General features: G+C 46.1%; 1 protein-coding gene across 1 annotated transcript in view; it reads left to right on the top strand.

Moving 5' to 3' along the window:
* Positions 1 to 24,568, top strand: part of PTGFRN (prostaglandin F2 receptor inhibitor) — an 80,408-nt gene that overhangs the window by 34,641 nt on the left and 21,199 nt on the right. The window contains exons 3-6 of the mRNA XM_070367427.1: positions 1,325 to 1,738; positions 7,641 to 8,021; positions 19,040 to 19,465; positions 23,958 to 24,377. Coding sequence (XP_070223528.1) covers positions 1,325 to 1,738; positions 7,641 to 8,021; positions 19,040 to 19,465; positions 23,958 to 24,377 — 1,641 coding nt within the window. The remainder of the gene's footprint in view (positions 1 to 1,324; positions 1,739 to 7,640; positions 8,022 to 19,039; positions 19,466 to 23,957; positions 24,378 to 24,568) is intronic.

Below are 24,568 nucleotides of genomic sequence, written 5' to 3'. Positions count from 1 at the left end.
TGTGCGATGCCCATCTTCAGGAGTTGGAGGCCGCAGGAGGAACTTCCTGCCCCCCCCCTCCCCCCACCCCAGTATCTTTCTGTTTCTTCTCCAGTCTTTGGAAGGAGAAGCAAGGAGAGGCTTTCTTCAGGGTCAGGAAAGCAGGTGGATGGCCATGAAAGAGACTGGCTGGCTGCCCAGATGGAGCCTCTGGTGGCTGCCATGCATGATCTAGGGTCTCTCTGGCCTTCAGCTTCACAGGTCTTAAAACTATATATCCATGGCCTCAGAGATAACTGGTCTTGGGAACTGAGTCATGTTAGCTGGAGTCACAGACTGATGTATATACTAGAAAGTCATTATATTCATTTGCAGTAGAGATAGGACTTTGGGATATGTCCTTCTAAAAATGTAGCAGTTTTTTCTGTTATTTAAAGTAGTCCCTTTTCAAGGACATTGAATTCATTTCCGAGCGTGGAATGGCAGGAGAACCCAAGGAGATGGTGAACAGTGGTGTTTGGGGATTCTCTCAGCCAGCCCTTAGGCAAACCTGAGAGGTGGTGGTCCCTGCAGTCTCTTTGGTAGGGGCCTCCTCACTGCTACATCAAGTGTGGCTTCCCTTCCTCATAGCTCTCACCAACACTTGCCTGATCTCCTGCCCCCTTTTTCTAGACTGTAGAGAAACCCGGCCTTTTCCTAATGGGTCCTAATAAATAACTAAGGCTTCGGTTTTCCTTGATGGGTTCCTACCCTGCAGATGCCCTCTTCTCAACCTAGTTATTCTTACTCATTGCCTAGACCTGGGGGCGCAGGAAGTTCTCCCACACTTTAGTGCTCTTCAAATTACACTGCTTTAACTTCTGGACAATCCCCCAGGCTCCCTACTCCAGCCTGTGTCCCAACAAAGATATGTTGGACAGTCATGGCTGGTCATCACTGAGTACCAAGTGCTGTCCTGGGAACCTTCCCTTATATCTAGTTGAATTCTCAGTCAGCTTCCTGAGTTGGGTCTAGTTGTCATCCCATTTTAGAAATGAGGAAACTGAGGCACAGAGGGGTTTAAGTGATTTGCCTAAGGGTCACAGAAGTATAGCCCAAGGCACAGCTTCCCAAACGGAGTTTGCACCTCCCAGTTCTAGCAGGGTGCTCTTATTAGTGCTACCTGTTTCCTCAGGTCAGAATGTCAGCTGAGATGAGAGATGTAGTGAAATGGGCAGATGGGCCCATCTGGGCATTAGAACAGGGGAGGGGAGGAAGAAGTTGTCCCTCAAGGCCTGGAGGTTGGCGGGCCCTTGCCCAGTGCTTGGGGCAGCAGTGTTCCGATCGCTCTGCTTTCTCCCCACAGTGCTATCCGACGCCCTGCATGTGGCTGCCAGCCCTCAGCCCTCCCCGGGCCCCAGCCTGCGCGAGGGCGAGCCCTTCGAGCTGCGGTGCTCGGCCTCCACCACGTCGCCGCTGCACACGCACCTGGCGCTGCAGTGGGAGGTGCGGCGCGGCCCCGCCCGGCGGAGCATCCTCTCCCTGACCCACGAGGGCAGGTTCCGACCCGGCCCTGGCTATGAGCAGCGCTACCGCGGCGGGGACGTACGCCTGGACACTGTGGGGAGCGACGGGTACCGCCTCTCCGTGTCCCGGGCCCTGTCCTCCGACCAGGGCTCCTACAGATGCATCGTCAGTGAGTGGATCGGAGAGCAGGGAAACTGGCAAGAAATTCAAGAAAAAGCCGTGGATGTGGCCACCGTGGTGATCCAGCCAACAGGTAAGCTTCTGAAAATTGCATGTTTTAGACTATTTGTTGTTGTTATTTAATCACTCAGTTGTGTCCGACTCTTTGCAACCCCATGGACTGTAGCCCACCAGGCTCCTCTGTCCATGGAATTTTCCAGGCAAGAATACTGGAGTGAGTTGCAATTTCCTTCTCCAGGGGATCTTTCCCACCCAGGGTATAACCTGGGTCTCCTGCCTTGCAGACTGATTCTTTTCCACTGAGCCATCAGGGAAGCCGGATAAAGAACTAGGCCAGAGCCTTATTCCTCTCTGACAAGATTTCTCCTCCTCCTGGAAGGCCTCCTGTTGATGGGTGAGGGTATAGGGTGGTGGTGATGGTTTGGAAAGGATGCATTTGTTTTGTGCCAAATGCCGAGTTTTGCTCTGCAGCTGCTTTTTCTCTGGATTCATACCCATGGGAAGCTGCAGGTTACATAAGACACAAAGAGAATTTTGTGACTGAAAGATTAAGTCCTTTTAAGTGCCAGGACAAGGTCCAGCCTGGTGTTCAGAGGGGCTTTGGGGTGGGGCTGCCCCCGCCTTGCTCCCATGGCTTCATTTTGTTTGGTGTTTCCTAATCTCTGGATGTGCCCTTCCCCACAGCTGTTGGGGGCGTGTTTGGCTCATCCCCAAACCTCTGTCTGACTTGGGTCCTCTAGGCCTGCCTTTCAGGTCCCCTCTGATGTGACGTCCCCTTGTAGGTGAGGGATTCCCTAGGGCTGGGCCTCTTCTTATCTCCTTGAGGACACAAACCCCAGAAGCATCCAACTCTGGGATCTATATGCAAGGAGTTGTCTTCATCTGTGAACCATCTTTTTAAAAAACAATAACCAAAAACCTTCTTACTCTTACTAGAGAAGTAATTAAAGAAATGCAAGATACATTTCCAAAAACCCATAAAAATAAATGACAAACAAGAAAAACAGGCCAGTTTTGCCTCCAGTGTCCAGCAAGCATGAGTAGAGAACCTACTGTGGGCTAAGTTCTGTCCTGGGCTCTGGGGTCAGAGATGCTTGAGGATTGTGCCCAAGCCTCCCAGAGCTTCTGGCTCGGCAGAGGGAAGGTGTAAAGAGACCTTCTCAGGGGGACGTCCCTGCTGGTGGTTGGATGACTTGGTTTGCTGGGAGTCTGACATTGCCACATTGCAGAGTGCTTTGCACTGTTGCTGCTGTCTCCTGTTTTGGAAACTGAGAAGACCTTGGGTGGACTCGTTTCCTGACTGTAAACAAGAGAGCGTGGCCACTCTGTTGCTCAGATGGGAAGGAAAGCAGGCAACGATACACATGGGAAGTGTTTTTCCTCTGCAAGCCGTGCTGTCCTGAGCACTTGCCCCTAAATTTACACCACAGCACGAGAGCTGAATTTGGTAAAAAGCAGGACCAGTGTTCTTGACTGTGGCAGTCAGGCAGGTTGGAGGTGTTCTCGCCGACAAGAAGGGCCACAGGTTGCACTCAATCTTGATTCTCCTGGCTGCCGAAATCACTTTCCAGATGGATTCAGGTCACCTGCCTTTTCGGGAATGATCTGTCAGGAATCTGACATAGGAAACCTTGGATGTTCATCTTGCATCAAACAACTATTTTAAAAGAAAGGGTTAAGAGTTTCAGATTTAGCAAATGCAAGAATTTCAGTTGTAAAGGTTTGTTTGTTTGTTTTTTTAATTTCAAACAAGCCACAAAACCCAGAATGTAGTTATAAGACTTGAACACTCTGAGCCTATTAGGCAGGCAGTAGCATCTGGCTCTTACTCAAGCCTGAGGGTTCATAGCCTTTTGTGCATGGGTATCTTTGACAGTCCTTTGAAGCTCACAAGCCGTTTTCAGAGTTAATATATTTTAATTAATAAAATACATAAAGAGGATGACATAGGAAAACAATAACATTAAAATAGTTATCAAAATATTTAAGATAAGTTTGTTGTATAACAGTATAGTGTTTTATTGCGTGTGTGTGTATGCAGTCTCTCAGTTGTGTCCGACTTTTTGTGGCCCCATGGACTATAGCCCTCCTCTGTCCACGGAATTTTCCAGGCAGAAATACTGGAGTGGGTTGCCATTTCCTACTCCTGGGGATTTTCCTGACCCAAAAATCAAACCTGCATCTCCTGCATTGGATTCTTTTACCGCTGAGCCACCTGGGAAGCCCAGTGTTTTATTAATGCATTAAATAATAAGATAGAGTGGCAGACCTAACAACTACTGTAATTTCTGATAAGTGAGGAATGTAAATAATATTTTAAGATATCTGCAACAATTGAAATGTAATGTGAAAATATCTGTGATTTCTATTGGGAGCAAGATCCCAGGGACAGATAATACTAACTGGTTTGTTGCTTAGTTTCATAATGAGAGGAGATGTTGTCTTTCAGGTAGAGGTTAGTAAAAGAAAGGCAATTTGTTTTCACATCCATGTCACAGACTCCTTAAATTCCCTTTGTGGATCCTGGATTAAGAACCACTGCACTAGAGTGATAGTCTTTCTCTCATTGTAAACACTTGCATTCTCCCTAGCTAGCTTCTTTTTTTTTTAAATTAGAGTTTATTTGATTTATAATATCATATTAGTGGTGTTGGAGAAGACTCTTGAGAGTCCTTTAGACTGCAAGGAGATCCAACCAGTCCATCCTAAAGGAAATCAGCCCTGAATATTGTTTGGAAAGACTGATGCTGAAGCTGAAGCTCCAGTACTTTAGCCATCTGATGCAAAGAACTGACTCATTGGAAAAGACCCTGATTGTGTGAAAGACTGAAGGCAGGAGGAGAAGGGGGCGACAGAGGATGAAATGGTTGGATGGCATGACCAACTCAATGGACATGAGCTTGAGCAAGCTCTGGGAGATGGTGATAGACAGGGAAGCCTGGAGTGCTGAGTCCATGGGGTCGCAAGACTTGGACACGACTGAGGAACTAAACTGAACTGATTAGTTTCACAACATTGTGATTCAATAGTTTTATAGATTTTGCTCCATTAAAAGTGAAAGTGTTAGTCACTCAGTCGTGTCCAACCCCATGGACTGTAGCCCATCAGCTCCTCTGTCCATGGAATTCTCCAGGCAAGAATACTGGAGTGGGTTGCCATGCCCTTCTCCAGAGGATCTTCCTGACCCAGGGATTGAACCCAGGTCTTCTGCATTGTAGGCAGATTCTTTACCATCTGAGCCACCAGGGAAGCCCCATTTATTCCATTAAAGTTATTTTTAAATATTGGCTCTATTTTCTGTGCTGTGCATTACATCCTTGAATCTTACTTACTTTCTACTTACTAGTTAGTACTTCTTGCCTCTTGACTCCCTGCCTCTATCTTTTTTTTTAAAGAGTATTTACTAATTTGTATTATTTATTTGGCTGTGTTGGAACTTAGTTGCAATGTGCAGGATCTTCAGTATGTCGTGTAGGATCTTTCCTTGTGATGTGCAGGCTCCGTGGTTGCAGCATGCAGGCTTAGTTGCTCTGTGTCTTAGTTGTAGGGCTTAGTCCTTCGACCAGGGATCAAACCCAAGTCCCCTGAATTGCTAGGCAGATTCTTAACCCGTGGGAAGTCCCCCCTTCCTCTATCTTGCCCCCCCCCACCTCCCCCCTCCCCATTGGTAACCACTAGTTTGTTTTCTGCATCTGTGAGCCTTTTTGTTTGTTTGTTTGTTTTTGTTATATTGTTTATTTCTTATATTCCATCTATAAGTAAAAACATAATATTTGTCTTTCTCTGTCTGACTTACTTCACTAAGTGTAATCCCCTACAGGTCCATCCATGCTGTTGCACATGGCTAACTTTCATTCTTTTTTATGGCTGAGTGATAATCCATTGTCTATATACACCACGTCTTCTTTAACCGTTCATCTGTTGATGGACACAGGTTGTTTCCATGTCTTGGCTATAGTAAATAGTGCTGCTATGAAGTTGTCCATAGCTAACTTCTTAACTATTCTTACTGCATTCTTATGATAAATGGCACGAAGTGACTTACACGGTGGGGCTGTACCATGTAGGTGGCAGTAAACGCCCTGTAATGCTGAACCTGGTGTCTTAATTTATAGGGTCAGTTATATCCAGTAGGAGAAAGCTTACACCATCACAGACTTTGTCTGAAGTCTCTCTATGAGTCCTTAGAACTGATTTCCTTTTTCCCTTCACCGTACTTCATCCCGTTCCAGTAGAGAACCCTCCGATCCCATAGAACATGTAAAAACTGTGCTGAGTGATGTGATGAGATATTTAGCCACTTGCAGAGAAAAAAATTAGAAAGCGAACTATATTGTTACAGAGATGCTAATATTTCTAAATGCAAGAATCCATTTTCTCCATGCATACTGTCTGCAGTTGCTTACTGTCTACTTCTTTTCTTGGCTGGCTCCCTCCTGGGCCTTCTTTTACAACTGCTGTAGTGGTGGCTGGCATAGAGCAACTCTGATAGTATTCCAGAGTCTGACTGTTGCACATGGAGTGGTTCAAATGGCAGCATGGGCTCAGAGCAGCAGTTTCCTGACTCCTCTCAAATGGTATCTCATATTGTTTTTGGCTTCTTTAAAGGGGTGAAGGAAGAGGAAGACTTTGGAAGGAGGTGGGTGGTGGTTAGAAATTAGACTTTAAATTCCTTTTTCTAATACTATGCCTACCTCATTTTCTGTCTTCATCAAAGTGAAGCTTGAACTTGGCCTGAAACTCTTGTTTGAAGTATCATCAGTCTTTGGAAAAATCTATAATGAAAGTCATTTACTTCAAAGCACATGGGTTCGGGAGGTTGGGTCTTTTCTGAACCAAGTGCCAGCGTTTGTCGCTGACCTGACCCAGGTCTGTAGCTGATGCTGAGCAACTCTGGCTGGAAGACCAGGCCTGTGCTGTGCTTCCACTTGAATCCCCTGGGAGGTGTCGGCTCCTCATCATCTAAGCAGTTGTTCCCAGAGCATTACCACGTGTTGAATGTTTTTCTACTCTGATTTCAGATGTTCAACTTCTTTGCAAAAAAATCCCTCGAATAAAATGAAATGTTTCCATATAAAAAGCTTTGATAGGGGAATGCTGAAACCAGATCTGCCTGGGGACTGTCACACCAAATCCTTACTTTTAATTATCCACACTAATGAGAGAGGGCAGTGGCATTGTCCAGAAATCACTGTGTTTTGGTTTTAGAATATCCTTTATCCTTGACTTTAAGGTGGGGGTGTAGAACAGCGTAAATGATGCTCTAAGCATTTGAGAGACTTGACCTGCTCGGCATGTGGTCTGGTTTCCCTTTCCCAGTCCTTCTGTTTACATCCCCAACCCCGTTTCACCCAGAAGATGGTTTTACCCTCACTTCTACCTTCCATCTCCTAGCCCCCAAGTGACAGTATGTACCAGCCAGAGCTGAGCTATCCTTTCTCTGAAAGTCACCCAAGTCTATCATGCATGTGGAAAAAATATAAATTTAGTTTTGTAATGTTCAACAGAGTTGTTTTCAAATGGTAATGTACGTAATGATGGTGTAACACTGAAGAGCAGAGTCCCTAGAGGCAGGCAGCCTGAATTTGAATCCTAACCCTGCCACATAGTAGCTGTGTGACATTGGGCAAGTTACTTAACTTCTCTGTGGTTCAGTTGCCTTATTGGTAAAATGGAGATGATAATAGAACCACCTCGTAGGGTTGTTTTGAAGATGATATTTATAAAGCACTCAGAAGAGTGCCTGGCATATAGAAGGATCTATATAAGTGTTTGCTGCTGTTATTGTTTTAATGCAATAAAAAGAAATATGTCGTTCATTTATTCAGTATATTTCTCAAGCACATAAAACTGTACAAAGTCTCCTAACTTGAATGTTGTACATAAGAAGGTAAAAGGAGGTGATCTAAGGGGATGGGGTGGAAGTGGCAAATGTAACTGAGATGATCTCGATGACCTTGTTTTTGGTTTTCCAGTTCTCCGAGCAGCTGTGGCCAGGAATGTGTCCGTAGCTGAAGGCAAGGACCTGGGCCTGGCTTGCAACATCACGACGGACCGAGCGGACGACGTCAGACCCGAGGTGACGTGGTCCTTCAGCCGGACGCCTGACAGCTTGTTGCCTGGCTCCCGTGTGCTGGCTCGGCTGGACCGTGACTCCCTGGTGCACAGCTCTCCTCGTGTGGCCCTGAGTCACGTGGATGCACGCTCCTACCACCTACTGGTTCGAGATGTCAGCAAAGAAAATGCTGGCTACTATTTCTGCCATGTGGCGCTCTGGACCCCCGGCCACAACAGGACCTGGCACAAGGTGGCGGAAGCTGTGTCGGCTCCGGCTGCCGTGACTGTGACCTGGCTAGGTGAGTGGTTTTGGAGGGTGGCTCTTCACCTCCCTGGCTTAATTCTTCCCCTGGGATCTGGAGAGGAGTCAAGGAGCTGTGTGTTTTGCATTATTGTGGCATTCTTGATATCGACAAGCATACTTTCTCCTGGATATCCCAAGCTGGGGAGGAGAGAAGGCAAAACTGGCTGAAACAGAATCTGGCAGTCAAGGGAGATGTTTAGATGATGTGGCCTCAGTTGTCTCAATGCCCTCATTTGAGAGGATACAGTTTCCTTTTGTGGTCAGAGATTTGCAGGCTCGGGGGTCCTGCTGATTGGCTCTTTGAAATGGATCTTTGTTGGAGGGAGCACACTGCCATTCTCCCTCTCTTTTCCCTAGACTCCTAGGTATTCTCTGGTAGGAGGAGCTGTTGCTTTTTAAAGCCCAGGGAAGAAAAAGAATTCCTTCAGTTAATGGAACACAGTTTTTCACTGAATGCCTTGGCATCCCAAAATGATTTTTTTTTTTTGCAGATACCAATTAAATGTAAGGGCCTTCCTGTTTCCCCACCTTTTCTGGAGGGTCCTCTCCCCAAGTCTGATTCCCTCGGGAGAGGCAGAGTGCCTTCAACCGTTGCCCACCTTGCCACTCATGCAGTTGCTACTTGTCATATATATGAAGGTCATTGTCATATCCTTTTCTTCTTCTTTTTTTTTTACCACTGTCATCCTCCCCATCTCTTATTTTTCTGAGTGCTTTTCCTAATTTTGTTACCATCTTGTAATTAATTGCAAGTGAACTTAGGCAGGATGGGACCAAGGGGAGTATGGGGCGCCTTGCTTCCCATGTCCATTACTGCAAAGATGGACACAGGCCTGCGGGTCAGCCTCTTCCCTGTTTTGAGCTTGATCGCTCTACTGTCCTCTGACCATTCTAAGCCCACACGAAGGCATTTGGCATTGCTCTACTAGGAGATGAAACCGATCTTTAAAGGCTAGGAAATCATTTCCTCCTTTGTTTAATGCTATACATCCTCGCTCCATGAGCCCCAGCTCATTCCTCAGCTCTTTCTTGTCTCTGCATTGAAATCTTCTCCCAGGCTAGTGGCACATTCACTGTCTTGTTTCTTCCTAATAAGCCATTATTTGGCAGAGATGGGGAGTTGGCAAGTGGGGACAGAAGGGGGGCAGGGAGAGGAAGAGTAATAAGAAAGTAAGCAGAGGGTCCTTCCAATTCGGAGCGAGACGAGGCGGGCTGTTAGTCATCCCTGGTAGCAAAGTGATTCTTTGATATCTACAGAGTGAAAGGAGCGGGGTTTATCTGGCGAGCTTTTATTCCTGCCGCCTGAACCCTGCGCAAAGAGACTCACTATGAAGTACTGAACTGGAACAATGTTAGCCCAGCTAGAACTCTCCTTAGCAACCTTCAAAATAAAACAGATGTTGTCAGCACCGAAAGAAGAGTTTTCATCTCGAGCTGAATGTGTCTCACAGCCCTGATCCTCGGTGCGTTGTGCCCTGCTGTCAGATCCCACCCCTGCCTCCTGCATCCCTCCCCCACTGGCTTAGACTCACAGCTCCGGCGGGTTTTTTTTCTTTCTCTTTTTTTTTTTTTAAAGAAAGTGCTGCCTGCACTCCAATTTGAGGGCCTCTTTGAAGTCCTCCTGCATTGATCCCAGCCTACCCTGGGGGGAGATGGCGGGACTGGCGGGAAGAGGATGGGAGCTCTGGGAGGGAATGGGCTCTTTTAGCTGGGAGGGATTTGTTGGTGGCTGTGTTCTCCGGAAAGTGGGAAGAAATAAGGAGACTAAATTGCGGGGAAAGGTTTAGTTATTCTCCTAAGGGTTCAGTACTGCTGTTGTGAAAGCTGTGAGTGTGCTTTTCCCTGACTGACCTACCCCCCTCCCACCTCCACCCCGAACCTTTGTAAGTAATGGACCCTCGGTAAACATTGGGCAGATGGGGAGATAAGGCAGCACCAACACACAGATATGTTAAAATATGTGCATCGGAAAAGAAGAATTGCAAAGAAAGCAGTAATGTTCAGCTCAGAATATTCAGAGGCACACGGGTGAACCTGCCAGAAGTGTAAGTGGTATTCTTGTCTTCCCTTAAATCTCTCCTCCTTCTGTGTGCCTGAGACTCACACCACGAAGCTCTCTGGACATTTGTCAGAAGGCGAGTTGGGCACGAGTACAGCAGTTGATCTTCCCCCGGGACCTCCTGAAAGGATTCTCTGCCCGGCAGGGATCAGGCATGGCTTGACACTATGTGACATTCTCTAGATTTACAACACGTATGCATATGCATGTCGATCCCATGCCACATGCGGCCTGTTGGAGGTAATAAGACAGGAAGTATTCTATTTATGTAGGTCATCTTATGTTGTGTGACTGTGGAGTGTTGTCACAAAAGAGCTCTTGAGAAAGCCGGCTCCCTGTGCAGGTATGACTCAAAATGTTCAGTTTTGTTACTTAGACCAGTTAAAAATGATCACTGCCATGTGTTGAACACTTACTGCATGCCAGGGACTGGGCCAGAGGCTTTCATGCATTAAATATTTGATCCTCGCCATAGTGTGAGTTAAGACACTGTCCCAGTCCCCATTTGAAAACCACTGATTTTCATTTTGCTTGCAATTTTGAGGGTCAGGAATTAGGGAATGAGTCAAGATTCATCTCTGATGCACATGGTGACAGCTAGGACAGTTCGGGCTGGGGATCCCCTTCCAGATGGCTTTCTCATGCATGTGTCACCATATTCTGGGGCATCTCTCTCTGTCCCCACATGGTGTCTCATCCAGGCCCTTTCCTTGTGGTGCTTTTTATGGCACTGTCTTCTCGGGATAGTCATGCTCCTTTTATGGCAGCTGACTGCCAAGACACAGGAAGTGGAAGTGCCAGGCTAGTTAAAAGCTGTCCCTGGGACTGGCACAACACACTCCCACTGTTTCCTATTGGCCAGGCCCACTACAGAGATTGTCCAAGTCCAAAGGAGTAGGGAAAGAGACCCCATCTCTTAACGGGAGACTAGCAAGGTCCCTTTGCAAAAAGGGTGTGTGAAATGGCAAACGTTACTGCAGCTCTCTTTGGAAAATAGAATCTACACAGTGGTTAATGCTTGTTTCTTTTATTTCAAAAAAAAATGTTTAGAATGGCTTGGACAAATTATGGCTGTGGGTCAAGTCTGTCCCAAGTGTTTTTATCTTAAGGGGGGGGTCTGTCCCAAGTATTGTCATCCTGAATGAAAACATTTTGACTTTGGGAATCAGCTTGACTCCTGAAGCTTGAGAGCATAAAATCCTAAAAGCTGGGTGGTCCTTGTTCTCATTTGCTTGGGGTTGGTGCACTAAGTAGGTGAGGGGTTGAAGCTGATTGGGGTCTTCTCATGTTCACCGTATTAACCAGACAGATTAGGGCAAAGGCATGAATGGGTCTGTCAAGTCCAAGAGCACTTGTAGCATCTGGGAGGACTATGATTTTTCTTAGAGGGTAAGAAAAAGCCTCTTTACTTAGGATGGATGTCCTACTTTTGAAGGGAAAAAGATATAAGTTGGCTTGCAAAACGAAGTCCAATTTAAAGCAGGAGGCACAAAAATAAAATCAAGATCAAAAGGGGTAAAAAAAAATCAAAGAATAGATATGGCAAGATGGTTGGGATGAATTAGTTATTGCATTTGAGTACTGAATTTGCCTCTGAAGTTTTGGAGAGTTGAGGCAAAAAGAGATGTAATTATGCAGTCCTCTTCTGCATATACAAAACAAATAAAAGAGAAACAAACTTTTTATTGGCACTGAATATATCACGTGCTTTTTCTTTAAGGGGCATCAGATAACATAACGGACAGTGCTTTCAACTGTTCTTTTACAAAAGCTCTAGGTGATTGTTTAAATGGATGTTTCTTATATCCATTCCCTATAAAAGCCAAGGGCATAAACCTTAAGTGTATGAAGGAGTTTTTGTAAGAAGCTGAGTTACTACAGAGGACAAATGTTGCCTTGTGTCTATCCCATTTAGTATATGGCTAAAACTATAGAGAATCTGGAGGAATGGCTGGTTAATCTGCATATTAAGCCATCTCTCTCTGCTATCAGATGTCTTAAATGAGCCCTTGGCGAGAGTTGGATACTAATCAGTTCATGGTTGAGCTGTCTGCCCGAAGTCCCAGACTTCTGTGGTGTTAATTGGAGAGGGTTCCACCGGCTTCAGATAGGAGAGCGGGAGGAGGCAGAGCCGAGTTCTGCTATTCCGGCTTAAGCACTTAATTTGCATTCTTCTCCACTCGAGGACTGTCCCCTCTTCCAGCCGAGAGCCAGTGAGGAAGGTAATTATTTTTCTTTAAAAGGAGCTGTTAATCTGCTAAGTACTTGGGAGAGATTTGAAAGTTCTTTGCCATCTATAGAAGATAAGGTTTAGATCTGCAGAATTTTACAGGCAACTACAATCCGCTGTCTGTCCAAGATTATCTCTGAAGGCCGAAGAGCGATGGAGTCCTGTTCCACCACCTTCTAGGCCTTCTGTCTCAGGCTTGATGCCTGTGATTTCTAAGCTTTGGTTTTCTTGGCTTTGTGGGATAATGCATATGAAGTGCCTTAGGGCAGTGCCTGGCACTTAAGTGCTCCACACATTTTCGTGGTGGCAGTGGCAGTTACTGATTTGTGTTTTGGAGGAAGAGTCCATATAGAACATGCTGTTCTCCATCAAGCTCTTAACTAAATAAATCATGGGAAAAAAAAATAAGCCATTGGGGGTGTCTTAGGACATGGAGAACGAGGAATGTGTGGGTCCAAAGAGGAGCTGAGTTGAGCACACCTAGCCCTTATGCCCCCCCAAATCTGATAACTTTTTCTTCTTTCTCTGGGAGGAGTGAGTGAGGATGAAGAAAGAAAAAACAAAATGGAACAAGTGTCACTTGGGGTGTGGGGCACTGGTATCCCATTTGAATAATGTTATCTCTGTTGCCCTGAAATCCATAATGCTGAATGCAACCTCATCATAACGGCTTTCCTAAGTGGGGTAAAGTGCCACCCCTGCCAATAACAGCTACTTATTTATAGTCTTCTCTGTTTAAATGTTAGAGAATATTTAATTATGGTATGGTAAAGAATCCACCTGCTATTGCAGGAGACACAAGAGACGTGAATTCGATCCCTGAGTTGGGAAGATCCCCTGGAGGAGGAAATGGCAATCCACTCCAGTATTCTTGCCTGGGAAATCCCATGCACAGAGGAGCCTGGCGGGCTATAGTCCATGGGGTTGCAAAGAGTCAGAGACGACTTAGCGACTGAGCACACATACACGTACCAATGATGATAATGGCAGCTCTTTGACAGTCAACTCATTCAGCTGCCTCTAAAGTACCTGCCCAGTTCAGGATGATAAAATCGGCATTGGCAGAAACCAAGGCCCAGTTCCTGCTGTTTCTTCTGACATGTGCGTGCAGCCTGTTCATCTAATTAGCTCTTCCCAGTTAACTAAGCCTCGAAGTGGGTATTAGAACATGGCACTGTACACAGTTCAGGATTAGTGCCTTAGCTGTTATCATCACTCTTGTCTTCTGGGATGGAGCCGGCCTTGAGAAGCATTAATCATTGGGTGTGTAATGATGTGCAGTTTGGTGCTAGTGGAAGCCAGGCCATGGAGCCAGAGCCTCTCCTATGATTCTGCTCCCCTACACCATGCAAGACCTTAGTCTTTGAATTTAACCTCCTTTGAGCTTTGGTTTTAGCTTTGTTTTTGTTTAGGAAATGTACGTAAATAAGTAGTACCTATTACATAAGGATATTCTGAAGATTAAACGAGATTGCAAGGAAAGTACATGACGTGGTCCCTGGCTCACAGGAGGCCCTGCACACATTCCAGTTCTTAGTATTCTTGTACCTTCCGCACAGAACTGTGAGAGTAAAAGGAGGAGGTAACCCATGGAAACCCCCAGTTCAGGTTCCTGCATGCAGTAGGCACAAAATACCTGCTTTTACACACTTGCCAATAATCCTGAATATTTTCATTGTCTTGAAAGTAGTAACAAAGGAGTTTAATAATCCATAATCAAAAAATAAAGTCTTTCTTCATGGTGATAGGGTTTGCACTATGGGAGGCGAAAACTTCGGGAGGTGATGTGTAAGTGAGCAGGTTGACCTGGGAGACAGGTTAGGGGGGGATCTTTGTTTCTGGAAGGTTAGTGATGTCGTGCCTTACACTGGCCTCAGTATTCTGTGAAAGGGTTGACTATGTGGGTGGGCTGTTTGTTTTAAGCTTTTGGAACAGAAGTTTACACAGTAGTAGAACAAACCACCAGCTTCAACAATTACCAATATTTTGAGATCTTACTTCATCTCTCTTCCCTCCCCTGGATACACACACACACACACACACCCTGTTCCTCTCTCTCTTTCTTTTTTTCCCCTGCCGCTCTCTTTTTTTTCCTTCTGAAAGAATTTAAAACACATCCCAGACATCATGTCATTTTGCCATTAAATACTTTAGTATGCATCTTTCACTGATAAGCATTTTTTAAACATAACCACCATTACGTTCTTAGATGATTTCTTGATGAGATCAAGCAGAATATAGCAGTAATCAGTAGTGGAATGCTTATGCTGAAAATGAGCATTTTTATGCAAAGTATTAAATTTAGTCCAATTCAGCAAGTGTGTTAATGTCTTTTATGTACAAGGCACTGTATGCACAGTGCACACAGATGAATCAAGTCGGGGGTCCCAGACCCAGTGAAGGGCCCTAATGAAGGTCCGTGAGGCAAACAGACATGTAACTGAAATTCAAGGCAATGTTCAAGGAAAGTCCTTAGAGAGCAGGGAGCCTGGCAGGTGGTAGGGTCTCTCTGAACGTTTGCTGAATAAGAAGTAGAGGTGGGATGGGCTGGTGAGTTCAAAGGAAGCCTTCCTGTTCAGTAGGAGAGGCTGTTTCTGTCTGTTCAGAGTGAGGTCTGTGTACCTTGGACCATGAGGAACAGGCCCAATCTCTGCCAACAGTTTTTAAAAATTGTGAAACAGCAATAAAGGAAGATTTCCACACATGCACCAAAACAAAAAGGAAATAAGAACCCATGCACACCCCTACCAGTCGGATGCAGTGACGTCCTATCTTCTCCAGCAGTGTAAGTCTGAAAGACGATCTCCAAGGCTGGGGGATAGTTCAGATGACCTTTGAGCATCCTCTAAACCAGGGGTCCCCAACTTCCAGGCCTCAGACCGGTATCCTGTTAGATCACCAGTGGCATTGGGTTAGAAATAAAGTGCATAATAAGTGTAATGTACTTGAGTCATTCCAAAACCACCTCCCCCCTTTCACAGTCCATGGAAGCATTGTCTTCCCCGAAATCAGTCCCTGGTGCCAAAAAAGATTAGGGGCCACTGCTTTAAACCACCGTAACTTACGCCTTGTAAGTTCACAAAAATCCACGTGTCTGTTTGTTTTTTAATTAGGTTCCTCCTCTGGGGACCTAAGATTTAGTTTTAACAGAGAGCAAGGAGACCAGCCTGTCAACGAAGAGACTTTGCTCTTCTGCCAAGCCAGATGCACACATGCTGTACCCCCTGTGCTGTCCTCGCTCCACATTTGAATACACAGACTTAAACAGACCCTCTGTGGGGAGCGGAGGAGAGGAATCTGTTCAGTCTTTTACTCCGTGCTTGACTCAGCAGGTGTCCCAGGCGCTCAGGCAGAGGCGGCAGCAGGAAGAAGGCAGAGGAGGCGATGAGGGAGTGGAGTCTAGAGTGGATACTGAGGGAAGCGGGCAATGGGGCTGGACAGAGCGGTTCTGTAGGGCCTTGAATACCAGGCTGGGGAGTGTGTTCTTAACTCAGTGCATGTGTGTGTGTGCTCAGTTGCTTCAGTTGTGTCTGACTCTGTGCGACCCCATGGACTATAGCCCTCCAGACTCTGTCCATGGGATTCTCCAGGCAAGAATACCGGAGTGGATTGCCATGCCCTTCTCCAGGGGATCTTCCTGACGCAGGGATCAAACCCGTCTTCTGCACTGGCAGAAGTGTTTACTGCTAAGCCACCAGGGAAGCCCTAACTCATTAGATGACAGGAAAAGCTGTGGCAGCCTTCTTGAACAGATGCCCTAGTGCTGGTGTGGACTGAGAGGCACGTTGGAAGGTTATCACTATAGTCTTGGATGGAGGCAGCGAGCCAGGATGGGAGTGGCGGTTGTGAGGTTTTCACTTCTATGCACAGCTATCTATCCAGCACCTACTATGTGTGAGCCCTGGACATCGAGAAGTGGCAGAGACGCTGAGGAGGTAGAATTGTGAGACTTAGGGACCATCTGCACGGAGAGTGGGAATGGGCACAGGGGTGAAGAATGGGGTCTGGTACCAGGAACAGTGGTTGAAAAGGTACAGGGAGGAGCCGGCTGTCTTTGTTTGTGGGGGGTGGTGTGTTTGTGCCCCTGCTTTGGCCCCAGCTCTTTCTTAGTCTCCAGTTTCAAACGATGGCACCAAGCTTTGTCCTTGGCATCTTGACTTGGTGTCTCCATTGCATCTCAACAATAACGTGTTTGCAACCCAGTTCATCTTGCTCCCCACCTGCCTCTGCCAGTATACCCTCTCTCCCCCAACCCCAGGGCTAAGCAACCAGTCTAAGCACTTTCACCTATATTTTAACTACTAATCCTCATGATAACATCATGAGGTGGTTACTGTTATTCTCCCCAGTTTTGCAGATGAACCACTAGAGAGCTTGAGTAATCTGCCCAGTGTCACACAGCCAGTCATGGCACAGTCAGGTTCAGACCCAGTCTGTCTTCCAGACCCTGGCTCCTCACCACTGCTCTTTACGGCTTCACGGTTTGTTGTTCAGGTTAATGTGGTGACCCATGGGAAGGGTCAGAGCGCAGCAGGTTGCTCCTGCTTCGAGAGGACTCTGGTGATTCGGTGTTCGTGGCTGATCCTGCCAGGACTGAGGAGGGCAGTCTGCTGCATGCACAACCTGTTCAACTCTGTCCTTTCCGCATTAAGTAAACTTGGTTGACCTTGTCCTCACCCCTGCTGCCGTGCCCAACTCTGACATGAGGGAAGGATCTGAAACCCTGGATGTGGGGTCATTTGGGAATGCCTTGCCTTATGCATGTGACATTTCAGTGTCAGCTGCAGAGTCAGCAGTTGCTGGAGAGGCAGTGTGTGTGTTAGCACTCTGCCCAGGGCCAGGAAACCCCCCAGCGATGCGTCGTCAACGCATTCACCTCTGAGACAAGGTGGCAGATGATAGTCTAGCGTGTTTCTCTGTAACATCCGTGTCACTGCAGACATTCTCTCATCAGCAGGCAGAGCAGCATTGATTGAACTTTTTGTGGCACGGGGTCCAGCCTCACTTGCAACTAAATGCTTGTGAATATGACATTTGAGGGGATTAAGATTTTGAGTTCTTTCCATTTCCTGGCCACTGAATCACTCTTGGGGAAGTCATGATGTTATACATTTCGTTAGAAGTATAAATCACAAAAGAACAGTTCCTTGACCTCAGCAGTTTATAATTTGTATGAGTCATAAATAAAAGCAACATTAAATAAAACTAAACTGTCTGATGGAGGTGATGTGAATATCGTATTGACAAATGGAAAATTCTGTGTAGGTAGAATTATTCTTCTCCTAACAGGCAAAGTGCTACAGGAGAAAAATGTAGCCTTTTTAAAAGGCTTCACACCAAGTGACTACTGCATAGAAGGCTGTGTATTTGGAGCTTGGGGACAAGACCTTCAAGCAGGGAGTAACTTGCTGCTTATGGGAGCGCAGAGAAAGGGTGTCACGCTCTGGGGACCCAGGAAGGGGGCGCAGAGGAGATGAAAGAAAGAGCGCATTTGTAGTGAAGTCAAGAGGAGAGGCCTCGGCAGACAGGTCACCAGAGGTGTGAGACTGTGATGAACAGAGGACTTCAGATGACTAGGTGTGACACCCAGAGAGGGTGGTGGTGGAGGGAAGGAAGCGTGAAGGGGCCTCGGTAGGAGTTTCTGGGAGGCTGTGAAATGTTGAGTTGCAAAAATGGATTAGATGCCAACATGACCTCGTAGCAGGAAGGCTTTTTATACAAGTGAAAAAGAACCGGCCTGTGACAGTGGCAGTGGGGACATGAGGAGAACGCTGACTTCCCTCCCTTCCTCATCAGAACCTGCCTGGCGAGAAGCAGAGTGGTCATCATGAGCAGGCTTTACTAGAGCCAGGATCACAGTGAGCTAGCTTCAGGGTTGGTGGAATTGAATGGGAGAGTTACATGTGTCAGTGGAAAAAAAATGCTATTTGGGGAGTTTAAGTATGACTATACAGGGGGACTTCCCTGGTGGCTTAGAGGGTAAAGAATCTGCCTGCAGTGCAGGAGACCTGGGTTCAATCTCTTGGGTTGGGAAGATCCCCTGCAGAGGAGAATGGCAACCCACTCCAGTATTCTTGCCTAGAGAATCCCATGAACAGAGGAGCCTGGCCAGCTACAGTCCATGGGGTCGCAAAGAGGTGGACATGACTGAGCGACCAACATACATGGGGAATGAGGATCTTGGCTTTGGACCAAAGCCAAGGATGGCAGGAACCGGAGCCATGGGGGGTTGACTGGCCTCAAGGACAAAATGTATTCTGAGATTCTGAGATTTTCCAGTGAGGGCTTTGGAGGTCTCTGGGCACTGCCTGGCATGCTAGAGGACATGTTGGTCAAGCATGGATACCAGTTAAGAGATTCTCAAAAGACTAACCTCCAGGGGAAACTGACAGCCGACCCCACCCCTCTGGGAAGATAAAGACTCTGATTGGAGATATTTAGCTTCTGGCCTTGGGAGTTTTTCTTGAGGGTCATAGTGGGGCCAGTGTTTGTCAAGTTTTGTGATAACAAAACTTGTGATATCAAGTTTTGTGACAACCTCAGAGGATCCTTGTGCATTGTAAAGACTTCAGTTTCTTTCTCTGTAGTTGGTAGGATGGGCATTTAATCGTCAGGACAAGAATAGTGCTTGTCTTGTTCCTTTTGTTAATTCTTGGGAAATTGCTGTGTCTGATTTGATTGGTTGATTTTTTTTTTTCTTTTATCCTGGCCCCCTCTTATTCAGAACCAGACTATCAGGTGTACCTGAATGCTTCTAAGGTCCCCGAGTTCTCAGACGACCTCACCGAGCTAGAATGCCGGATAGTGGATGTGAAGAACCCAGAGGCGAGCGTCCGTTTCACAGTGTCCTGGTACTACAGGGTGAATCGGCGCAATGACGATGTGGTGACCAGCGAGCTCCTGGCCGTCATGAATGGGGACTGGACACTCAAGTACGGAGAGCGGAGCAAGCAGCGGGCCCGGGAGGGAGACTTCATTTTTTCTAAGGAGCACCCAGACACGTTCAATTTCCGGATCCAAAGGACTACAGAGGAAGACAGGGGCAATTATTACTGTGTTGTGTCTGCCTGGACCAAACAGCGTAACAATAGCTGGGTGAAGAGCAAGGATGTCTTCTCCAAGCCCATCAACATATTTTGGGCGTTGGAAGGTAGGCACTTTCTTCTCGTTCATGAACATTTTTGGTTTGTTTTGGCTTTGGTCGTCCTGCTCTGCATTTCAGATTCACAGTCACCTGGCAGGTTTCCCTTTACACGAGGAATCTAAGAAATGCAGTCAAGAGACTGTTCCTTTTATCCTCAGCATGAATCCCTTTGCAGTGCTGACCCTGAGAGGGATAAGTCCTAATGAGAGGGCTGGGGCTTGGTTGGAGATAGAAGATCATCTCGCGGAAGCTCTCAGGTGCCCAGAGAAGCCATCAGCACTCTTGCTCCGTTGGCTGGTCTCAAGCGAAACTTCACACAGTCCTTTGGGGATATTTCAGTGTCCATGAGTTCCCGCTAGACGCAGGCACATTCGAGATAATCCCAGAGTGAGTGGGCAGCCCCAGGCCATGGCACCTGCCCCTGAGCGGCCAGTCACCCATTCAGAGAGACCGTTCCTGGGGCTAGCTGACAAGAACTCCAGGGAAACAGTTTCTTTGATGCAGTCTCCTGAATGCTCAGAGCCCTGTGTGCCTTGGAACATCAGACTGGTCAAGGCTTTTATCCTCTGTCTCGTCTGTCACTGCAGGAAGGCCAGGCCTCCTGGGACCTCCTTCACAGCCCTCCACATGCTTTTGTAGCCTCATTGCCATGCCTCTGAAATCCCCAAACCCCACACTGGGCCCTCTAGAACTTGGCAAAATCTCCCGCTTCCTGACCTCATCTCTGAATATTCCTTTCTCATTCTCCCAGTAAATATGCCCCACCTAGCTCTCCCCAAGGACACCATTTTCCCCGAAGTCTTCCTGAGTGGTGCTGTTTTCTTCTCACTGTGTAATCCATTCTAGATGGGGCAGGTGCCCTGCTCATCCCTCACTGCAGCCTCCAGGCCCTTTTCCCTCCTCCCTAAAAACATCCAACTTCAGGTCTCCAGTCATCAGATGGTTGAACCTCCTCTCATTGCCATCACTCCTGGGTCCTCCCCATGCATTCTGTGGAGATGCTCACTCTTGTTTCACAGTCCCTCTGTCTTGCTGTCTTCATGATCCTTATAGGCACTGGGTCATATTTGGCTGCATGTTGGAGTCACCCGAGGAGCTTTAAAAAAGTACTGAAGCTTAAGTCACACAAGAGGTTCTGTCTTAACTGGCCTGAGGTTATTTGCAATCTGGGCATTGAAATTTTCAGATGCACCCAAGATGGTTCTCAGGGGCATCTGAGGTTGAGAAGCCTTTCATTCTCAGTCTCCTGTCCCCTTCTCTAGTCATCATGACCTTTGTCCTGTTTGGGTTATTCACTTTCAAGCTTACACCCTACACTAGAAATCTCACTTCTGATAACTGAGAGCCCTCCATACTCTGAATTCCACGCAGCCTATCCTCTCAACACACCTATCTTTCTAGATCACTCCCATTGTTGCCCATTGGCCTATTTAACAAGCTGTTAGATCTCTTGTTGTGGTCTTTTTAAATTAAAGCTAAGCTAATCTTGATCAAAAAAGATCTTCACGACCCAAATAATCACGATGGTGTGATCACTCACCTAGAGCCAGACATCCTGGAATTCCAGGTCAAGTGGGCCTTAGGAAGTATCACTACAAACAAAGCTAGTGGAGGTGATGGAATTCCAGTTGAGCTATTTCAAATCCTGAAAGATGATGCTGTGAAAGTGCTGCACTCAATATGTCAGCAAATTTGGAAAACTCAGCAGTGGCCACAGGACTGGAAAAGGTCAGGTTTCATTCCAATTCCAAAGAAAGGTGATGCCAAAGAATGTTCAAACTACCCACACAATTGCATTCATCTCAAACACGGTGGTAAAATAACGCTCAAAATTCTCCAAGCCAGGCTTCAACAGTACTTGAACTGTGAACTTCCAGATGTTCAAGCTGGATTTAGAAAAGGCAGAAGAGCCAGAGATCAAATTGCCAGCATCCTTTGGATCATCGAAAAAGGAAGAGAGTACCAGAAAAACATCTACCTTTGCTTTATTGACTATGCCAAAGCCTTTGATTGTGTGGATCACAACAAACTGTAGAAAATTCTTCAAGAGATGGGAATACCAGACCACCTGACCTGCCTCTTGAGAAATCTTTATGCAGGTCAGGAAGCAACAGAACTGGACATGGAACAAGAGAATGCTTCCAGATTGGGAAAGGAGTACGTCAAGGCTGTATATTGTCACCCTGCTTATTTAACTTATATGCAGAGTACATCATGAGAAATGCTGAACTGGATGAAGCACAGGCTGGAATCAAGATTGCCAGGAGAAATATCAATAACCTCAGATATGCATATGACACCATCTTATGCCAGAAAGCGAAGAAGAACTAAAGAGCCTCTTGATGAAAGTGAAAGAGGAGAGTGAAAAAGTTGGCTTTAAGCTCAACATTCAGAAAACCAAGATCATGGCATCTGGTCCCATCACTTCATGGCAAATAGAGGGGGAAACAGTGGAAACAGTGACAGGCTTTATTTTGGGGGGCTCCAAAATCACTGCAGATGCTGACTGTAGCCATGAAATTAAAAGACTCTTGCTCCTTGGAAGAAAAGTTATGACCAACCTAGACAGATTATTAAAAAACAGAGACATTACTTTGCCAAAGTAATAGTAATCATCTAGTCAAAGCTATGCTTTTTCCAGTAGTCATGTATGGATGTGACAGTTGGACAATAAAGAAAGCTGAGCGCCAAAGAATTGATGCTTTTGAACTGTGGTGTTGGAGAAGACTCTTGAGAGTCCCTTGGACTGCAAGGAGATCCAATCAGGCCATCCTGAAGGAAATCAGTCTTGAATATTCATTGAAAAGACAGATGCTGAAGCTGAAACTCCAATACTTTGTCCACCTGATGCAAAGAAGTGACTCATTTGAAAAGATCCTGATGCTGGGAAAGATTGAAGGCAGGAGGAGGAGTTGACAGAGGATGGGATGGTTGGATGGCATCACCCGCTCAATGGACATGAGTTTGAGTAAACTCCCAGAGTTGGTGATGGACAGGGAGGCTGGCGTGCTGCAGTCCATGGGGTCGCAAAGAGTCAGCCATGACTGAGCGACTGAACTGAACTGAACTGAGTCTTGATCTTGCTTCCCCCACCTCCATCTTTCTATTCTCCACACCCCTTGCCTACCCCTTTCTATTTCTTTCCTTTGATTTGTCTGTCCTCAGCATCTCTACTTTGTCTCCTCCTGTTCTCTAATCTCCTCTCGTCTGGCTTTTGATCCAGATGACTAGTGAGTGACATATTGCAAAATCTAATGGTTAGTCATCTTACTTGACTTACCAGGATTTACCACGATGATCATTCCCTCTTCTTGGAAATACTTTGGGTTCTCCTTGGTTTGTGGGACACCATCCTCTCTGGGCTGTTTTCTAACCTTGACCTCTTCTCAGCTTCCTTTGCTGCTTTCTGTTACTTTTCTGACCCTCAAACATTAGATGCCTGAGGATACAGTCCTTGAACTCTTTTCCTGTTTAACCTCTAGTTATCTCTTCTAATCTCACAAATTGAAGCTTCAAGAAAGAATGTGAATGGCTCAGTGGAACCTCAGGAATCAGTAATTCTGGAGAGACCCTGTGACATACGTGTTGTCCTAATAGTTTGATGGAACAACTATTCCTCAAAAAACCCCAACATAAAAATTTTGTTTTGTAACTGGATGGGTTACAGAATTATATCATTAAAGGGTAAAAGGGTTATATTTAACTCATTTATCCATCCACTCAGCAAACATTTAGGTATCTTCCAGGTGCCTGGAAGATATTGAGCTATTAATATTATAATATAGATGAATTCTAATGTGTATATGCTTAGAGATTAATTTTTTTTTTTTACAGAGAGACAGGAAGTAACACACTTAAACCTTTAAGATAGTAGCCTTGGATGCTGGTTCAGAATTAAAGTTAATTAAATTTTAATTGCATCTCTGGAAATGACTATGCATCTTTGTAGTCAGATCTTCATACACAGATCTACACGTGTATGTTGCAGTCACTTTAGTAATGACCTGTTCTATAATGTTACCATCGTATGGTGAAACAGCAGTAGAACCCATTTCTCACTTGCTCTGGTACTGTCCTTGCACCCAGGGGAGCCCCAGTGGGGAGAGGCAGGTGGAACTGCCTAGAGCTGCATCTTCCCCACTTTACTAGAAGCAAGTTCTCGCTCACATCCGTGGTGGCACCAGTAGCTTCCCAAATTCTCACTCTGGGTGAGACTTCTCAAGGACTTGAAAATCCTTAAAAGCAAATTCTCACCCATCGATCCTCTGTTCCCTCACACCTATTAAATTGAGGCAGACTGCTCTGCCTCCTGCAGCGTGGTGGTGTTCAGTCTACTTCCTGACACACACTATTTTCTTTCTGAGTTTCCAGATTTTCCCAAATGCTATTGTGCGGCAATTTGCAAATAAATTTCTATTTCCTTGACATTGTGCTTTCAGATACATATCCATTTAGCTAATCCTGTTAGAAATCACATCTTTCTGGTACTTCATTGCAGATTCTGTGCTTGTGGTGAAGGCAAGGCAGCCCAAGCCTTTCTTCGCTGCCGGAAATACATTTGAGATGACTTGCAAAGTGTCTTCCAAAAATATTAAGTCGCCACGCTACTCTGTTCTCATCACGGCTGAGAAACCTGTTGGGGACCTCTCTAGTCCCAACGAAACCAAGTACATCATCTCCCTGGACCAGGATTCCGTGGTGAAGCTGGAGAACTGGACAGATGCATCGCGGGTGGATGGTGTTGTGTTAGAGAAAGTGCAGGAAGATGAATTTCGCTATCGAATGTACCAGACTCAGGTCTCAGATGCAGGCCTATACCGCTGTGTGGTGACAGCCTGGTCTCCTGTCAGGGGCAGCCTATGGCGAGAAGCAGCAACCAGTCTCTCCAATCCTATTGAGATAGACTTCCAAACCTCAGGTGAGCAGGGGAGCTTGGTAAGTCATAGATTGACTGGAAGAGACCCTAGGGTTTTGATCCAGTGTCTTCATTTTTTTTAAACAGCTTAATTGAGATGTAATTCACATGCCATGCAATTCACCCATCTAAATACATAGTATGTATTTAAATACACTATGTGTGTGCTCAGTTGTGTCTGACTCTTGGTGAGC

The sequence above is a fragment of the Bos mutus genome, chromosome 3, assembly GCF_027580195.1.
Source record: "Bos mutus isolate GX-2022 chromosome 3, NWIPB_WYAK_1.1, whole genome shotgun sequence".
Lineage (NCBI taxonomy): Eukaryota > Metazoa > Chordata > Mammalia > Artiodactyla > Bovidae > Bos > Bos mutus.
The sequence above is the reverse complement of the archived record's forward strand: the minus strand, read 5'-3'. Positions and strand labels throughout refer to the sequence as shown.